The 20,662-nt window shown below is 41.0% G+C and overlaps 1 protein-coding gene across 5 annotated transcripts in view; it reads left to right on the top strand.

Annotated features, from left to right (window-relative positions):
- The window catches only part of LOC126339094 (armadillo segment polarity protein), a 98,617-nt gene extending 86,708 nt beyond the window's left edge, over positions 1-11,909 (top strand). For 2 of the 5 annotated variants that reach the window (XM_050001602.1, XM_050001603.1), the window contains 2 exons: positions 4,455-4,560; positions 10,914-11,909. In XM_050001602.1, coding sequence (XP_049857559.1) covers positions 4,455-4,560; positions 10,914-11,137 — 330 coding nt within the window. In that variant the 3' untranslated portion in view covers positions 11,138-11,909. The remainder of the gene's footprint in view (positions 1-4,454; positions 4,561-10,913) is intronic. The other 3 variants (XM_050001605.1, XM_050001606.1, XM_050001604.1) reach the window with 2 other exon arrangements.
- Positions 11,910-20,662: the final 8,753 nt, after the last annotated feature.

The raw sequence follows: 20,662 nt of genomic DNA, 5'->3' as shown, positions 1-20,662 counted from the left end.
CCGCCCTCGTTTCCTCTCTCCGCCCCGCCCTCGTTTCCTCTCTCCGCCCCGCCCTCGTTTCCTCTCTCCGCCCCGCCCTCGTTTCCTCTCTCCGCCCCGCCCTCGTTTCCTCCCCCCTACTCCCCCCTTTCCTCCTCCTACACCCCCTTTGTTCACTCCTTCCTCCCCCTACACCCCCCTTTCATCACTCCTTCATCCCCCTACACCCCCATTTCTCTCCCCTTACCTCTCGCTACACCACCCTTCCTCCCCCTACACCCCCTTTCCTCTTCCCTTCCTCCCCCTACACCCCCTTTCCTCTTCCCTTCCTCCCCGTACACCCCCTTTCCTCTTCCCTTCCTCCCCCTACACCCCCTTTCCTCTTCCCTTCCTCCCCCTACACCCCCTTTCCTCCCTCTATGCCTCCCTTTCCTCCTCTCCCCTTCCTCCCCCTACACCGCCCTTACCTCTCTTATGCCCTCTTTCCCCTCCCCTAGGCCCTCTTTCCCCTCCCCTTTCCCCTAGGCCCCCTTTTCCCTCCATTTCCTCTCCCATATGCCCCCTTTCCTCTGCCCTTCGCCCCCTTTTCCTTCCGTTTCCTCTCCCTTTGCCTCTCTCGCCCCTCCCTTTGCACGTCTATCCCCCTCTCTCCCCTCTCCCCCCTTTGCCCCTTTCTACCGTTCTTAGCACATCTATCCCCCCTTTATCCCCTCTCCCCTATTTGCCCCCCTCTCCTCTCCTTTCCACATCTATCCCCCTTTCCCTCCCCTTTGCCCATCCTCTCCCCCTTTCTCCCTCCCCTTTGCCCATCCTCTCCCCCTTTCCCCCCCACCCTTTGCCCATCCTCTCCCCCTTTCCCCCCCACCCTTTGCCCATCCTCTCCCCCTTTCCCCCCCACCCTTTGCCCATCCTCTCCCCCTTTCCTCCCCACCCTTTGCCCATCCTCTCCCCCTTTCCTCCCCACCCTTTGCCCATCCTCTCCCCCTTTCCTCCCCACCCTTTGCCCATCCTCTCCCCCTTTCCTCCCCACCCTTTGCCCATCCTCTCCCCCTTTCCTCCCCACCCTTTGCCCATCCTCTCCCCCTTTCCTCCCCACCCTTTGCCCATCCTCTCCCCCTTTCCTCCCCACCCTTTGCCCATCCTCTCCCCCTTTCCTCCCCACCCTTTGCCCATCCTCTCCCCCTTTCCTCCCCACCCTTTGCCCATCCTCTCCCCCTTTCCCCCCCACCCTTTGCCCATCCTCTCCCCCTTTCCCCCCACCCTTTGCCCATCCTCTCCCCCTTTCCCCCCACCCTTTGCCCATCCTCTCCCCCTTTCCCCCCACCCTTTGCCCATCCTCTCCCCCTTTTCCCTCCCCTTTACCCATCCCCTTTCCCCATCCTCTCCCCCTTTCCCCTCCCCTCTGCCCATTCCCTTCCCCTTTCCCCACCCTTCCTCTCCCCTTTGCTCCCCTTTCCTCTCCCCATCACCCCATTTGCCCCCATTCCCACCCTCAGCCTCCATTTCCCTCACAACCCTCTATTCCCTCTGCTCCTGTTTCCTCCCACCGCACCCTCCCTTCCTCCCATCATGCTCCTTTCCTCGTGTTGCCCTCCCCATTCCTCTTCCCATCCCCTGTTCCCTCTTTCCTCACTACATCTGCTCCCCCTGGCCTTCATCTGTTACACTATGTCCCCTGCTGCTTCCTCCATCACCATTCGTCTGCTCATTCCCTTCATCCACTTTGTTTCCCATCTCTTTCTCTCTCCCCGCACCCTCTCCCTCCCTCCCTCCCTCCCTCCCTCTCTCTCCTCCACTCCCCCCTCCACCCTGTCCCCATCCCCTACCTGCGTACCTACCTTTTTTTTCATTCCTCATTGCCTGCTTCCAATTTTCTTCCTATTTTTCATTTGTCCAGCTGTGATTTATTTTCAAATTATTTCATAGTTCATGGAAGTTTGTGCAGTATGTTTTGCTTATTTTTCATAATATGGTAAATATTAGTTGAGGAATAATTTAAGTTTCCATTGTGTCAGATTAAGTTTTTCAAAGGCTGCGTATGTCATTTTACCCTTTCGCTTTTCCATGTACCAGGCGTACTTCAACAGCACACACACTTATACCTTCCACATCTTGTGCTACTCTTTCTGCTGTACCATATTGGATTGCATGGTCTGAAGTAATTGCGATTTTTAAAACCCTAATGAATAGTGTTGAGAATTGTGTGTGCTTTCTCTTTAGAAGATAGCAATTCATTGAACTTCCCCTGAGTGAGTAGTTTCTTGTCTAGTATATTTCTGCTTTAGAAACCTTGAATAGCAGGTCAATTTGGCCATTTTTTTCCTTTTCATTTCAGTTATAGAAACCCTAAATACCCCGTGTATGTAGGTTGTGTACTGTTACATTTTAAAGGTATATTGATAGCTGACTGAAAAGTCTGGTTCCATTTGGCTGCTTTTGGAATACACCTGTACATTTGTAATAACTAGGAAATATCAAGCCCCTTCATCTTCTCCACATATATTGATTGAGAATTTTGCATAATAATGGTGAACTTCAGCTGTTTTAAAAGTAATTGGGGAAAATACTGAGAAATTTCCAAAAATAAGATATTTGTTTACTGCATTACTTGTAGCATGAGATGCAGAGGCAGTATATCAGTTTTTGTAATGTAAATTTGGTTGTACAAGATTTAACATTCTCAGTGTCTTGTAGGAAATCGTCTGATGTAACTAATGAAAGCTGTTACATGAAGAAACTACACACTTGTCAATATCATAGCTTGCTACTACTTCAGATATCTTCACAAGAAATAATTCATTTCTTAAGCCTGTACTGTGTACTTACTTTTGGCCCTCTGTGTTTGAAAATATTCCTCAAGGTAATCAAATACTTGAACTGGCAACTTGACAAGGCTAAGTTGTGTATTTAAGGTAAAAAATCACTAAATTATCTATGATGTAGAAGCATGTTTTTTATGATTCTGAGGTCTTATTTTATGCTTATTTATCAAGAATTATTTCATTATTTGGAGCTGCTGCTAATTAGCTAATAGTTTCATATTGGCATGCTCATATGTGAGGATGCTTCTGGATTTGTTAATCACGCAAAGTAGCATTCAAAGTAGTTTGGCTATGTGTTTGTAACTGCTCTTGTGAGGAGTTGAACAAATCACTCATTGTAAACATTTGTTTCAGTTTTAGTACCACCCTTTCTTGAGAAACAAGAGTAAATGGTATGCTTTTTTCATGATAGGATTCAGTGAATTTTGTCATAAGAGGTTCCAAAATAATTGGATTATTTCAGAAGAATCTCTCTTTCCTTGTGAAATTTTGGATGAATGTACACCTAGTTAGGCCTGGTGGTTTAGCAGTGAAGCACTTGACTCTAAATGAAGAGGTCGTGGTTTCAAACCCTGGTTGAACCTTGGCTTTTTCAGTTTGCATTTTAACCTAGCCTTCACCTCTCAACAACGCGAGGAGTCACTGAAAATGACATGTAACTCAAATTCTATGTTAAACTGTAGATCCTGTTTCCCCCATTTGGTAACTGTGGTAAGTTACGGACACGCCAGTTGCCGAAGTGACGTCCAATTGAAAGACTTGCACCAGACCAGTGAGTCACATGAAATTAATGTGAACTTAGTCTGGTAAGGAGTGCCATTGAGAAATTCGGTATCCATCGTAATGTACTTTTTAGTTATGTATGCAGCGTAAGTAACATTTTCAACATTATTGGTGACAATATGAACAGCTTCTACAATTTGCCATTGTCAAGGAGCCTACAGCAGATAACCTGCAGTAGAAATCAGTACTGGGAAATTAATCTATTGGCTCCACACTGTATTCTTGTAAGAAGTGATGAAGATGGAGCAGTCATATTACAATGCTCTTTCACTTTATAATAAAATGAGAGTTATGCAATATTCACTTGGATCATCAGGTCAATGTATGTCTTCTGCTGGTCTTTCTGAGCAAAATGAAAATGAAAGAAAACAAAAAATTACACAGCCGAGTTCAAGGATCATTGGTCTGTGGTGTGTAAGGTGAGCAAAATACTTCAGTTACATTAAAGGTTGCCAGTGTAAGGAGCACAGTGCAAATATTATTCTATAAATGAAGAATCTTTAAGATGATGATCATCCTATATGCAGTAGTATGAGGTAGAAAAACTATCTTAGTGCAACCTTGGAAACTACATTAATGTATGAAATTCTGTCTATCATATTAAAAGTTACTCCATTGTTATAGAGTGCATATACATATATTAGTATTTTGAACTTGTTTTACTATGTGTATGTGTTTTGTGTGTTTATATATAGTTCATTAGCTTTTATTTTTGCATGAAAATTGTTATATTAGAAATTCCCATCAGTTATACATAGAGGCCCAGTTATGAAAGCCTGTGCCAAAGTCCAGCGGTGATGGTTTTTTATTATTATTGTTTTATAAAGCATGATTTGTATGTGGTTGTTTGCATCTGCTACCCCATTGCAGGATATGCTTGCACTAGGCCCAGACCAGGGCTATTCAGCAGTAATGTATGGACAGGGACCACCTAGTGTTCACAGCAGTCATGGAGGTCGTCAGTATCCGATGCAAGGTAGGTTCGTTCCCTCATCCTCCAAAATATATGCAAGTAAATATAGCTACTTAAAATTGTATCAGTGTTTCAGGCCACAAGAAAGGAATTATTACCTCATATAAATCTCTCTCTTAACAGGCATGAGAATTTCATTTAAATATGTTATCAACTTGAATCAATGAAATATAAAACTTTTTTGACACACTCAAAAATCCATGACCATTTTAATTACTGTATCAGTAATTTTATATTGGGTCAGTCATAAAGCCCAACCAGTTTATTTGTAAAATGCCGCTGTACTAGCACAGGGATGATAACCGGTTTGCAGTTAATATTTACGGCCCCATTGCTGATGCTGACACTTCGATTTATTTAGCAATTAATATTGTCAATTCAGCTCCAACCTTTTTTTAAAAAAAGTTAAGATATCTGGTAGTGTAAGGGTTGTTGAAGAAGAGAATGCATATCATCTTCAGTACTGAGGTTTTAAGTAACTATTTATTGTCAGCTCAAAGATATATGGTGGTTGCAGTGCTAAAATTGTCATTCATCGGACCACCTAGATCATTGCAACATTGTGGCATCCATATGTAAGAGTTGGTACAATTGTTAATTATTTGCCTCAAGAAGATACAGAGGAAAATATTCTGACCAGAAGTTGTAAGCAATTGACATTGGTTGATGAAATGCTCCTCTTAGCTAGTATTTTTAATTTTCCCTTGTAAGTTACTTTTCCAGATATGCCTGTCCTTCAGCAAAACCAATTCAGATGCAGGCTAAGTACCTAACAAGGCTCAGTAAAATAATAGTGCACATAAGATAACCTGTGTTTTGAAACTACTTCAAAGCAGCCAGTGTTGCTCAGCATTCGATAAAACTTAGTTGATATTGGTGTGATTAATCCCAATAATGGTGCATAATTCATTTCCACATTGCAACAATCATGTAGTTGGCATAAGACCATAATCTCAGCTATTCTATGCATGGAGTGAAACAGCTGATGTTTGTAGTGGAAAAACTGCATTGAAATGACAGAAAATCCAGAGAGATTCTGGTCATATTTAAAGTATGCCAGAGGCAAGACACACTCAGTCCTTCACTGCCCAATACCAGTGGTAATATTATCAGTGACAGCGTCGTAAGATGGCGTTATTAAACTTAGTTTTGTAAAGTTACTTCACGAAAGCAGGTGAAGTAAATATTCCAGAATTCGAATCGAGAACAGTTGCCAACATGAGTACCTTAAAAGTAGATATCCTTTATGTAGCGAAGCATCTTAAATCACATATAAAGGCAAGTCTTTGGGTTCAGATCATATACAAGTTAGGCTTCTTTCAGAGGATTCTAATACAATAGCCCCATATACAACTGCTCACTGGACAAAAGATCCATACTAAAATAATGGAATGTTGCACAGGTTACACCAGTACTCAAGAAGGAAGTAGGAGTAATCTTATTAATTGCAGACACATTTTACTGATGACAATTTGCAGTAGGATTGCGGAACATATATTGTTTTCAAACATTATTAATTACCCTGAAGAAAAAGACCTTTTGACATGTCAGATCAGACAATATCGTTCATGTCAAACACAACTAGCTCTTTATTCGTATGATGTAATGAGTGATATGGACTGGGGATCTCAAATTGATTCCATATTTCTAGATTTCCAGAAGATTTCTGGCACTGTTCCTAATCTATATAAAAAATTTAGGAGACAGTCAGAACAGTTCTATTATTTTCAGATGATGCAGTCATTTACCATCTTGTTATTTAATCAGAAAATCAAAACCAATTGCAAAATGATTGAGTTCGCAGCTCGTGGTTTCCGGTCACATTCTTGCTTCCTTAGCACGCGGTCCCAAGTTCGATTCCCGGTGGGGGCAGGGATTTTCACCAGTCTCGAGATGACTAGGTGTTTGTGTTGTCTTCATCATCATTTATGAAAGAGGCGAGATTGGGCTGAGAAAAGGTTGGGAATTTGTAGGAGTGCTGATAAACGTGCAGTTGAGCGCCCCATAAACCAAACATCATCGTGATCATCATCATCATCAGAATGATTGACAAAATATCTGTATGGTTTGAAAACTGGAAATGGTCTCTGAAAAAGGAAAAGTGTGAGGTCATCCATATGAGTATGAAAATAAATCTGTTAAGTTTCACCTATACAATAAATCACACAAATTTAAAAGTTGTCTATTCAATTAAGTACCTAGGGATTACGATTACGAACAACTTTAATTGTAATGATCACATAGATAATGTTGTGTGGAAGGCAAACCAAAGATTGTGTTTTATTGGCAGAACACTTAGAAGATGCAACATTTCTACTGAAGACCTTGGCTGTGTGGTATGCAATCCTTACCAGATAGGATTAACGGATGACACCAATAAAATCCAGAGAAGGGCAGCTCGTTTAATATTAGGCCTATTGCAAAACAGGGGAGAAGGTGTCATGGATATGGCAAGCGAGTTTGGGCATTTTTCATTGCCGTGAGATCTTTTCATGAAATTTCAGTAACCAAATTTCTCCTCTGAAAGTAAAAATATTTTACTGTCTGCTAATTGTATAGGAAGAAATGATCATCATAATAAAATAAAAATCAGAGGTTATACAGAAAAATAAGTGATATTTTTCCTACCTGCCTTTGAAGAGTGGAACAGTAGCGAAATAGCCAGATGGTTGTTCGAAGAATCCTCTGCCAGACGCTTAAGTGTGAATTGCAGAGTAATCATGTAGCTGTAGATGAACTGGGTTACTGAAATTTGTATCACATAGACTACAGTAAATTACGGTTCCTGGCCAGTTGTTAATAAAACAGATTACAACTATAAATACAGTGTAACATTTTTAAGGTTACTAGCTTTCAAGTGTTGCAGTGTGGATAGAATAAACTTGCAGAGAAGTCACTATCTGTAGCAGAAATGAACAAATTTGCAGTCTTTAGTAAATTAAAAGAAAAGTTAATGTAACAAATAAAGAGAGAAACAAATTCACCAGCCAAATTTGTTAAGAGTAACATAAATGATTCCAAATTATTCTTAATCATGAGAAGGACCTTGACATAAGCAAAAAGAAATACAGGGTGGTCAGAAAATGTGTGAAATGCTTGTAGAGATATTACAGGGCAGGTTGTATTGAGACTTAAATGTTAAGAAAAAAAAACTCGATACATTGCTCCATTTCCAAGGTATTTAGCATAGAATTTATGTAATCGTGGCGTCGCGCTTTCACACTCAAGTGGCCTGCCAGGAGCAGTGTTGCCCAACGAGTGCTTTGTTTCGTTAGCTGAAACTTGAATTTATGCGTGCGACGATCTGATTGGATAACTTCAATGCTAAATAACTCTGAAACAGCACAACGTACCGAATTTTTTTCGTAACATTCATACCTCAGTACAACCTGCCCTGCAACATCCCTACAAGTGTTTCAGATATTTTCTGACCACAGTGTATATCATGCTGCACTCTCTTGTGTGGGTGTTCCTTTTTATCTTCACTAATATCAGATAATGCTGTTATAGCTCATAGTTAATTAGTGGAGAAATGCTGAGGGGAGTCTGATTGTTAAAGACTGGAGCTGTCACTGTCACTTATTCTTTTCAAATCGTGTTATAGATCGGCCATTTTGTATCCTCCCATGCCCTTGATGAATGGTACAGAGGCAGCACCTGTTCATGAATTCGCTAAACGCTTCCTATCCCATCAGAGGGATAACCACTTGTGAAAGCATCCATATTTTATGTCATGTGCTCTGTGTGGCTTCTTTTTAGTTTGGATCACTAACCATTAAACTGTCGTTCAGAATAACTGCTGACAACCTGTGAGCAAGGACCATCTGATACCAGAGCACTTTATTCTGCAAGGCACTGCCAGCTATTCCGATTGTTGCCTCCCAACCTATGTTATCTGGATGCTTCCCCTGTCTCATCTTCTCTGAACATCAAAAGTTGGGGTGTCTGTTCCCCAACAACTGCTGTATGCTCTTGTTTCCATGTAACTACTACTCCTCCCTTTCAGTTCAGCTTTACTGTGCTTTCTGTCTACCACATATTTTGCACATTCATAGTTTTGCATGTTCTTCTTGCATCAATGGTTACCTATTGTTATAAAATTCGGTTGCCTTACCATTGAGGATACAGTGCTCTTTCACAGTCTTCTTTTTCAGTATACTGATTCATAGTTTTCTAGGCATGATTAGGCAAGATAGTTCTTTTGATAGACCGAATTAAATATCCATTTTCCTAGTTTTGGTGTTAAGCCCCAAAAAACAAACTAGAATTGATACAGAACACAGTTTCATACTTGACCCATGTCACCATTTATTATGTTTCAGCCAATAAACCAAAGATCATCACAGTATTTTCTATAGCATAGCCTGTCAGGGGTAGTATGCCCTTGCTTTCCCCTGACCTTAGAACTATCTCACTTGGCCACCAGACATACAATTTTTCACAGTTATAAATATTTCCCAACACTAGAAAATCACATTGAGTACTAGGAAAAAATGGAAGAACTGACCAAGAACTGAACTCTCAGGTAGTCATTTGTAGTCTTGGCTTGACCTTCAAGCCACTGTGACTGTTATTAGGGATTTACTAAAATATAGTTTGTAGGTAATTTTTGTGCAGTTACTAATTCAAAGATAACATTTTAACTGTGTGCCTGAGATGAAATGCTGATCACAATTTTGGTAGCTTGAACTAATGTATTTGTGCTATAACATCAACAAGAATCTAACAACAGTTGTATTGTATAGCAGCTGACCACCGAGCAGGGAGTTGCGGTATATCTCCAGTTCCTAACTCATAAATTAGTAAAGTTGGTATCTTTCATATTAACACATACATAGTACACTGCATGATTAATGACTGCTTTCCACTGCTTATAGAGTTTGTGTTCACACACAATACTGCTAATACCTGTGTTAATTGAAGATATAGTATGAGAGTTACTTTTTTTATTGTAATATATTTGTGGCAGAATGTAGAAATTTATGTCTTAGTAAGTATTTAGTAGCATGTTATAAGCACTGCAAATGCACAGAAGAGTAAATAGCTCATCATCATCACTGTAAAATACTAAAAAGTATATCAAAGACTAAATATTTGTATGGTAGTTTTATCATGTTACTTGCTAAATCTGTTTGATTTTTTGTAATAAATCCAGTGTTAGTGGAATAATAATCATAGCAGCTTGTAGTATGTTATGATAAAAGTTTGATAAGTTCACATGTTTCTTTAAACATGGGTAGGTTTGTTTTGTCTTGCTTAACTAAGTTTTTGGTCTTGCTTAACTAAGTTTTTGAGGAAAAAATACCATTAGTGCAGACTTTAAGAAATGTATGTGAATTCACTGGTGTGTGTGTGTGTGTGTATGGGGGGGGGAGATGGAAATCTAAATAGGGCCTACTCATCTGAAGCTTTGATGTATTTGATACTTCACGTACATTACTCCACCGTAAAGGGCAAGCCACATTGTCCTTTGTTTGTACTGCCCTTTATGTACAGTTAATGTGCCCAGTTAATAAAACTTGTTGTGAAACTCGTATCCTTATTGATTCTTATAAGAGCGCACTTATGCGCGAGTGCGCGCGCGCACGCACACACACACACACACACACACACACACACACACACACACACACACACACACACACGGCTGTAGACTGCTTGCATCATGTGAAAGTATTCCTGACATCAGCAGACTAGATCAGTCTGTCTAAAGTGATCAGCTGAGCATAAAGTACGGTAATGTCAGATTCATAATATAATAATTTTAATTTGGTCCTACCTGTGTAGAGCTCACAATCTTACAAAATGAATATTTGAGCAGTTGTCTGTAATTAAAATTAATTACATTTGAGCACTGTTATGACTTAGATGAGCTATATTCTCAACATGTTTCCAGGCAGGAAAGATATCACAGAGGAAATTGATTGTTCGCAGGTGACCTGTAAACAGTTTATTTTGACATCAGCTTTTGAATTGAACCGAAATCACAAGTACGGAAATACGTGCTTAATAAGTTACTTTTACTTATTTCCCAACTGCTTCACTTTTAACTTAACTTTCAACTCCTGAGTACTGTAAATGACCAGATTTTTATATTTCCAAATCAGTACTTTGCGTGATTTTTTGAGTTGGCAATTGGTTCAGTTTTCTCCTCTTGTTCTCATTAGCAAAGTTCCCAAATACTGAAGCTTCAGGTGGAGAAAGTCATTGTAGCTCCCAAGACAAATTGTAGATCTAATTTTCAGCTATGTTTCTGTTTTTTTCCATATTAAGAACTGTTTTTCAGATTCCTATTTAAATTTTATATGCATCAGTTCATCATAAAGCAGTAGATTTACATTTAAGTAATTTTACAGGCTATGACACGCTACCAGTAGACTCTATTCAAGGACTTGACATAAACTCTCACCCTGCCACTGGTGGTGGTGGCGGCGGTGGTGGATCCAATTATGGACCCATGGACACCATGGATGTACCAGGTGCTGAATCAACAGACCTCAACTTTGACCACTTGGAGGAATTACCACAGCCACCACAGGACAATAACCAAGTGGCTGCTTGGTATGACACTGACTTGTAATTTAAATTTGGTGCGGTGTCTGTCAGGAGTGTTATTAACGTGTGTATGTTTTTATGTTCATGGTGAAGTGAGTGACATACTTTGCATGTTAGAAGGTTATTGTGTGTGGCAGACTGGCTGTACCACAGTGAAGATATCTCATTCACATGTTAATTTTAGGTTTATCATTCCTATTTCATGACAGCTTTGAGAGAATTCATAACCAAAATTTTATAAACAATTTTGTTGAGTGTTCTCATATAATTTTGATTCATTATTCCATTTTGTATGAATGAATTGGAAGCAAATGTTACTGAGTTATGTAGATTTTGGAATATTATGTAAACAGAATGATGTGTAAGCCACTGTCATTATGGAAAGATGATTTTTTTGCTGCATTAATAGCCTCATAATTGATACATTAGGTGTGTAGATGCAGTTTTAAGTGAGAATTATGTGTCTCATTTAATAAATTTGTGAGTTTCACGCACAGTTATTTAATTAGATGTAACTGTTATTGAGCACTGCAGGGGATATCATTAGTTATTGTTCATATCACTCAGTCATAAAATTGTGTGTGATCATAGTAGCAAAACATTTATGTATGTGTAGTGAAATCTGCTATAATACTGAGTACTTTTAGCTGTGTAATTCTGCTTCGTGTATGTTGAATGGTCCATTTGCTTTCCTACTTCAGACGAAAAGTATCTTGGATATTCTTTAATTACATGTAGGGACCATATATTTTTCTTCTTACTTTAGCCAGAACATCAAATAAAGTTATTAAATATAAGGAGTTTGATTATTATTGCTATTCAGAAAATGTTCCCTCACAAGTAAAAAAAGTGTCGTCAAACAAACAGTGGAAAATCCAAGGTGGAATGTAACAATATTATGAGAAGGAAAGTTGCTACTCACCATATAGCAGAGATGCCACACACACACACACACACACACACACACACACACACACACACACACACACACACACACAGGCGTATGAAGGACACTGTAGCGGGGAGGGGGAGCGATACTATGATGGGGGTGACAGACAGTGAAGTGCTGCAGGTTAGACCGAGGGTGGGGGGTGGGAGTAGCATAAAAGGAGAGAAATAGAGAGAATGGTTGTGGTGGTGGAATGACGGCTGTGTAGTGCTGGAATGGGAACAGGCAAGGGGCTGGATGGGAGAGGACAGTGATTATTGAAGGTTGAGGCCAGGAGGGTTACGAGAATGCAGGATGTATTGCAGGGAAAGTTCCCTCCTGCACAATTCAGAAAAGCTGGTGTTGGTGGGAAGGATCCATATGGCACAGGCTGTGAAGTAGTAATTGAAATGAAGGATATCATGTTTGGTAATGTGTTCAGCAACAAGGTGCTCCACTTGTTTCTTGGCCACAGTTTGGCAGTGGCCATTCATGCGGATAGACAGCTTGTTGGTTGTCATGCCTACATAGAATGCAACACCGTGGTTGCAGCTTAGCTTGTAGATGACGTGACTGGTTCCCCAGGTAGCCCTGCCTTTGATAGGATAGGTGATGTTAGTGACTGGACTGGAGTAGGTGGTGGTAGGAGGATGTATGGGACGGGTCTTGCATCTAGGTCTATTACAGGGGTATGAGCCATGAGGTAAGGGATTGGGACCAGGGGTTGTGTAAGGATGGACGAGTATATTGTGTAGGTTCGGTGAACGGCGGAATACCACTGTGTGAGGGTTGGGAAGGATAATGGACAGGACATTCCTCATTTCAGAGCACAACGAAAGGTAGTCAAAAGTCTGATGGAGAATGTAATTTAGTTGCTCCAGTCCCAGGTGATACTGAGTTACAAGGGAAATGCTCCTCTGTGGCCGGATGGTGGGACTCTGGGAGTTGGTGGGAGAGTGGAAAGATAAGACACAGGAGATTTGCTTTTGTACAAGGTTGGGAGGATAATTACGGTCAGTGAAGGCTTCAGTAAGGCTCTCAGTATATTTAGAGAGGGACTGCTCGTCACTGCAAATATGATGACCAAGGGTAGCTAGGCTGTACGGAAGGGACTTCTTGGTATGGAATGGGTGCCGAAGTGGATGTATTGCTGGTGGTTAGTAGGTTTGATATGGACGGAGGTACTAATGTAGCCATCTTTGAGGTGGAGGTCAATATTTAGGAAGGTGTGTTGTCGGGTTGAGTAGGACCAGTTGAAGCAAATGGGGGAGAAGTTGTTGAGGCTTTGGAGGAATGTGGATAGGGTGTCCTCACCTTCGATCCAGATAGCAAGGATGTCATCAGTGAATCAGAACGAGTTGGGGGATTAGGATTCTGGGTTTTTAGGAAGGATTCCCCAAGATGGCCCATGAATTGGTTGGCATAGAATGGTGCCATGTGGGTGCCCATAGCTGTTCCCTAGATTTGTTTGTAGGCAATGCCTTCAAAGGAGAAGTAATTGTGGGTGAGGATATAGTTAGTCATGGTGACTAGGAAGGAGGTTGTTGGTTTTGAATCCATTGGGCATTGGGAAAGGTAGTGTTCAATAGCGGTAAGGCCATGGGCACTAGGAATGTTAGTGTACAGGGAGGTGGCATTAATAGTGATGAGCAGGGCACTGTGTGGTAAACGGACAGGAACTGTGGAGAGTTGGTGGAGGAAATGGTTGGTGTCTTTTATATAGGAGGGTAGGTAATAGGTTGTAATTGTTGGTCTACGAGAGCAGAGATTCTCTCAGTGGGGGCACAGTAACCGGCCACAACGAGGTGTCCTGGGTGGTTAGGTTTATGGACTTGATCCTTTCTGGGATGGGGTCACAGTGGCAAGGTTTGTAGGTGAAAGTATCTGACAGCTGGCTGAGTCGTTCCGCCAGGTACTCCTTGCAGTTCAAAACAACAGTGGTGGAGCCTTTGTCCACAGGTAGGGTTAGATGGTGGTCAGCGGTTCTTTCTTCTGATGTAAGGTTAGTTTGCATGTTGAGAGATTTGGGGAATTATGGTGAGGCAAGATTCAAGGTAAAGAAATTCTACAAGGTTAACAGAAGGTGGTTTGGCGGAAAAGGGGGTGGATCACAGTTGGATGGAGGAGTGAACTGAGCTAGGCTAGTTTCAATGTTGATCTTTGGTTGAGTCTGTTGGTAAGTTGGTGGCGAGAAAGTGTTTCCACTGTAGGGACTGGGAGAAGCAGAGGAGGTCTTTAACAAGTCCTGCATGATTGAATTTGGGAGTGGGGCAAAAGATGAGGCCTTTGGAAAGGACTGATATTTCTGTGGGGCTAAGGCTTCTGGAAGATAAGTTAATGACTGTGTTGTGGGTCTCTTTAGGTTCTGGGATCTGTGTGGTGGTCGAAGGGAGTTTGAGAGGGTGGGGTAAGTGTAGTAGGTCTGTGAGACATGGTTTTTCAGCTATGAGGGGAAGTGGAGGTGGTTGTAGAGGTGGTGGACAGTGGTACTCCAAGGCAGGAGTAGGAAGTGAATGGGATGGAGAAATTTTTGAGGTGGCATTTTTCATGTTGCTCAAGTCCCTGCAAGTCAAGAATTTCAGTGTCTGTTATGGGTTCCAGGAATCTGGGATTTCATAGGAGGAGGGTTTTGCGAATGGAGAGAAAGTAGTGCAAGAAGATTTTGGGCTTGGTTGATATGGTGTTGTAGGACTATATTGGTGAGGGCTAATGATTGACAGAATCTGAAAAGGCAGGAGGAGGGGTGGCAGCCAGAGATGGGTAATTTGATGGTAAGGCCATTAGGGGGGATTCCATGAGCCAAGCAACAATGCAGAAATAGTATGTATGACTGGGCTCTGGCTAGGAATAAGGAAACTTTTCCGTATTGACGCAGATGAAAGGAGCAAGGATCCATGGTGGTGAAAGAATGCAAAAAATAATGTAGAAGTATGCCCGAACAATTTCACAAGAATACACCCAAATATGTGTGAAAATTCACGAAAAGTATGAAATGGGTGCAAAGGGGGAAACAATATGAAATCTGAGGGAGTCGACGATAACGAAACGCGAAAACCTTCTAATGTGTTGGTCGTTGACAAGCACCTTCAATGGTGGCTCTCCTGAAGTCATCCCATACGTGAGGAGAGTTCCGGCAACAATGCATTTGTGGTTCCAGTTCTTCTCAATGATGTTTAATTGGGTTTCTCAGCTCGTATTGCAGGCCATTCAGTTCCATTTTATTGATTGTTGTCTCCAGGATGTTGTTCACATATTGGATGTGTTGTTCCCGTGCGTTATCGTCTTGAATGGTGAACCCGTCACTGAAGTTTTACATGTAAGGCTGGACAAACTGTAGGAAAATGCTGCCCCAGTGCTGCCTGCACAGCCCAAAAATTATGTTTAATAGAGATGAGAGGCACCAACAACAATATGTAATACTCACTGTACCATCTCCCTACAGAACCGGAACTGCATGCCTGAGACATTCATTGTATTCTGCCACCTCCACACTCGTTTGCAGTAACATTCAGGTGTCAAACATATTCCACACTTGTCTTTGGAGCTAACCTGACAGCATTGCTCAGTTTTCATTTGTGGTGTTCTCTTGCCAACTTTCTCTGAGCACTTTGGTACTTGAAGGTTTGTGCTGTTGTTTGCAGTGCATACCTAGAGGCCAAATTGATTGTTTGGAGACAACTGTATACTGCCTGGGTTGACACAGCTGTCCCAGTCAGACCTGTGCATACTGCCACATTTACCCCCCTGAGCCCACATGGGCCCAACTGGGAACAGAGTGCATAAGCCACAATGCACCATTGAGGCCCTCTTCTCGTTCGGGTAACAGCCCGTACCTGAGAGCCAACAGGATGTGGTGCAGCACAAAGACAGGCAGCACTGGGAGACGGAAATGACTGGCTGCTGACAAGTTGATTAGCTTTCTGAATCATCGGCGCTCCTTTGAGAAACATAAAGGTTTGAGGATGTTCTTGATGCCTTGTAAAGGAAAATAACTTGTAATGTAAAATAATGGATGTAACACAATAATGTGTAATACTATAATGAGTGTAGCATAAGTAACTTTTTATTGGTTTATACAATTGTTCCTTTAGTTTATCTGCTTATTTCTAGGGCATCCACCTTTCTGAGATCTTTCCTGAAACTTGATCTTAAGTAGCTAATTTCTTATTACGTGTTGTTCCACAGTTGGAATATCACCTAAAAATGTTTTTTATGTTTTTGTTCATGTAATGTTCTTGGGTCTTTTTCCACAAGCTAGTTTTTGTGTGGTACAGCTTTATAAGTTTTTGAATGTGATCAGTGGTCCAGCCCTTTGACATACTGAAAGTGGATAGAACTTGCTGTCGCATGAAATCCACAGTATAGCTCATGGAATTTTCAAATGTTAATGAGGCTAGATCAGTTGTTCTGAGAAATGTTGTCTGCCTCAAAATCGTGCCTTCACTAATGCACAGGCATAGGTTATGGGTCTTCCAGGATCTGTGGCCCATCTCTAACACCCACTTGTGTGGCCAGCTAATGCAAGTCTATGCAGACAGTACAGCATGAGACACTAAGGTGATCAGTGTGTAAAAACACAACAATTGTTTTGGTTTTAGTTTGGGTTACTGTACATTATAATTATAATAATAATTATTATTATTATTATATGTCAGAAATACATATCAAACAGAAAAGGTCCTCCCGAAGTCTAAGAATTAGAAAATGTATGGTAGAGAAAAAAGAACTTTCCCTGGAACTAAAAAAGGAAACTTACACCCATCTGAAGATATCAAGAAATAACATGGTATGGCAAAACTATACATAAGTTATAGATGCTTTGATGGCAGTTATCAGTACTCTGTTGCGGCACCTGAATATCCACAAAGCTTCTCTTAGTAATCAGATCAATAGTAGTAGCAACCTTTTGGTGGAAGTGAAGGTAACCCACTGCATGTGTGAGAGATGCGCTTCTCACCCTTCAACATCTCTCGCAATGTAAACAAAAAGGCTGATGAATGTTGTGTGGCTATGATCCTCCAAATGTCGCAGAATATGAAGGATGGTACATGGGCATATACAACTGACATGTGGGCAGATGTCTACACTAAAGGGGTTATTTGACTATGCATACACTCTTGTGAGGGTGACTATGCATGCACTCTTGTGAGAGTTGCAGTGAAAATATCGGGTCCTGTTTATTGTCGAGTTCCCGTTTGATATGAAGAAAAGTGCTGCATATATGTATACGGGGGAAACTGAAAGTAAGGTGAGTGTTTTAATTATATTTACAAACCATAAGTTGAGTGTTTTATCACCAATCAGGCAAAAATGTACAAAAGGTACTTGAGAATGATTGTCTCCTTCCATGAACAACCACTCTCATAGTGCTGTTATATGCCACACCCTTGATAATAAATGGTTGCAGGATTATAGTCCAAAAGTTAATATATTGTTGGAAGCAATGAAAAATGTCTTATTTTGTTTAAAAGGAGTGGCCATGTAAAAAACTCATAGCAGCAGTTCACTGAAAAGCAGCTTATTGAGACTTGCTGGAATACTTTGTGTGTTATGCTAAAATCTGGGTTAATGTAGCATGACAAATTACTGAAGTATTCCATGAATTTGGGAAAATGCACTTACTTAGGAACTGGAATCACCAGGTAGCTGACAAATTAATTCAGCTTTTCTAAGTTTTTCAACAGGCTGTCAGGGCTATGGAAGCTGACAGTAGTATGAGACTTTAGTTGATTGTGACATGGTTGTACCAGCAGGAACACTGTGCTAAGAATGTGATGGACAGTGAGGTGAGCACTCCCCTATACATAAAACAATGCATTTATAAACAAATAAAATTTAACTATTTGGTTAAATATTTTAAACACCCGGAACTGGATAAGAGTTTTTCCAAGTCCCTCCAAATGTTCTTTAATCCTGTTCGTGACAATTTCGTCTGAAATAAGTAGTAGTTCTATTGTAGAAAATAGTAAAGAGTATTAAAGCACTCAATTTGATTGGAATTTATACAGATTTCCCTAGCTGTAAGGTTTTTAATCAATGATTCAATATGGTCTTGCACAGTACAAGGGTTTGTGTTGGGTCCCTGAAGTAATAAATTTAAAACTGTTGATTTTTAAGAAAATGGATGCGAAATAAGCCAGATTATGAAGCCAGATTTTCCTTGGGAAGGGCATACAGTGTTACAAAAATTCGATAATTAGTTGGATGAACTTTAATAAAATTAATTATTTTCACTGTATCGTAAAGTACGCTGTTTTTTAACATGCACCTAACAATACATTGATTTAACAATTAGAAACAGTGAAAGAGATTTAAGGTATCATCTGTTACCTGATGTTACAGCCACCAGCCAATTCAATATCAACCAGAAGAGAAATACTGTGTGAAGTAAAAAACTACTTGCAAACGGGCCACAGAGATTTGGTTTCATGCTCACAACTGTGTAGTGCCTGGCGGGCATGCGACTCAGTGAGCAGGTGACTCATACGGACCCGTGGCAGGACTCAAGTTCTGGCAGGGCACTGCGCAGCCTGGCGGGCCTTGTTGCCACTCCACCAGCTGACCAGGCAGCCCGAGTCGAGGCTCCCCTGGCAGTCGTGGCTACTAGCTGCCTCCAAAAAGGCAGCCCGAAGTTGTGGCACTGTCTTCATGGTACTTAAAGAGCCAAAATTTATAGATGGCAGTTTTAACCGCTCATGACCACTAAGTCACATTTCCAATGTTTTGCATGGTAGCAGTTGAATGCCGAAGTGACATTGCTGTTGTGTACGCCAATTTGGTGGGCAGCTTCACATGTTACCAATCCCTATTCCCATAAATTGACAATGTGTGTATTGTCATGCTTGAAATGACACTTCAGGCCATGTTGACAGACAGACAGCATACACAAGTTGTTGTGCCATATTCTCAACTGTAGACCTTGTGTGTGTTACGGGTCTGCACTGGGAATGCAGGTTTACTTAATACCCACATTGAAATTTGACAGCCTGCAAGGCATATTTGTTTCAAGATGAAACTAACTGGGCCAGAGTTAGAAATGAATCTACCCTAATATCAGTCTGCAGGGTGCAAACATTATAAGCTGTCAAAAAAAAATCCTGCCAGTAGAACACAAGTAATTGATTTAAAAATCTAGTAACATATTTCTCCATTTCCTACGGTTGTCTTGGGGGAAAGAGGAGGGGGGGGGGGGGGGGGGGGAGATTCATCTCAAGGCAGTGTTTTTGGACAAGTAGACTCTGGACAGTACACCCGTATTAGATGTGACTTGTGTAAACATTATGCACAGTAGACTGGGGAATTCATTAAACAGGATCAAAACACTACGGGGTGCCTGCTCTGCCCACAGGTGCACTTACGTAAGCAATTGGATCATGTTATTTACTGCTGTGCTTACTGACTTCGTGAGCATGAGTCGCAAACACATAGGCAACTACAGCTTGCTTGGTTGAGTCGTAGTAGCCTATTGGTGGCAGATGTTAAGTTACCTGTGCAGACATTATCACAGTTGTGTTCAACATTAGGATGTAAGGGAGATTAACTAATGCTGAACTACACGATTTTTCTTTAAAATGCACCTTCATAGTCACAACCACAAGAAACTCTTTTTTTTTTTAAAGGAGGTTACCTGTTTCAGTGTGTTTTAGACAATCTTCAAACCTATCACCAAGATGGTAGATGGTGGCGGTACACGAAGCATGCATTACGACTCCACAAATACTAACTTCGTGTGCCAAGTAGTAGCATCACATATTCAGTGTTACTTTTCCGTAAACTTATGGGCAGGTATAATTGAGGATTACATTATTGGGCCTCATGTTTTACCTGCACAATTGATTGGTAACAATTACCAAAACCCTTCTGGAGGAAACATTGCTACTGACTTCATTAGAAGATATTCCATTAGCTGTACATTAACATTTCGTTTCTCCATAATGATGCTCTCCCCCCCCCCCCCCCCCCCCCCCCCCCCCCCCCCCCTCCCCACATTCGTCTCAAGAGTACCAAGATTTTTGGGCAGACAATTTTCAAGATGGTGGAGAGGACTTTTTGGCCCATGTCAATGGCCATCTCGTAGTCCTGATTTAAGTCCACTGAATTTTTACTTTTAGGATCATATGTAGGGATTTATTTCTGCTCAGTAAGTAAATAAAGAGGACGAACTTACACAGAGGATTTTGAAGCAGCTAGTACCATAAATACAAATGTGCATGTGTGAAAATGAGTGTGTTGAAACTGATTTCACCATAATAAAGCATGTGTCTAATCGAATGGTGAGCATTGTGAACACTTATTGTAGTATAGGTGTAAGAGGAAATAAGGTAATGTGGGTTTCATTATGGTAATGTACAAAAGGAAAGTAATTTGAATTTAATGTCCATTGTGGTACTGTTGTAAAAAGAGGAAACAGTTGATTTTAATGACCACACATGAATTATGAGGTAGCCAGTTGATTTTGTATTAAGGGAAACATGTTTTGTTTGATGTTAGCTCTGCGTTACTACCTCGACCTTCCTTATGATAATGTTGTAAAACAGAAAACATCTGGTTGTACTTAATTAATTATTTATATAAAATGAATTACGTGTTGTTGAAAACCCAATGACTATTTTCATTGCCTGT

Source organism: Schistocerca gregaria, chromosome 1, assembly GCF_023897955.1.
Source record: "Schistocerca gregaria isolate iqSchGreg1 chromosome 1, iqSchGreg1.2, whole genome shotgun sequence".
Lineage (NCBI taxonomy): Eukaryota > Metazoa > Arthropoda > Insecta > Orthoptera > Acrididae > Schistocerca > Schistocerca gregaria.
This window is presented reverse-complemented; position numbering and strand designations above follow the sequence as displayed.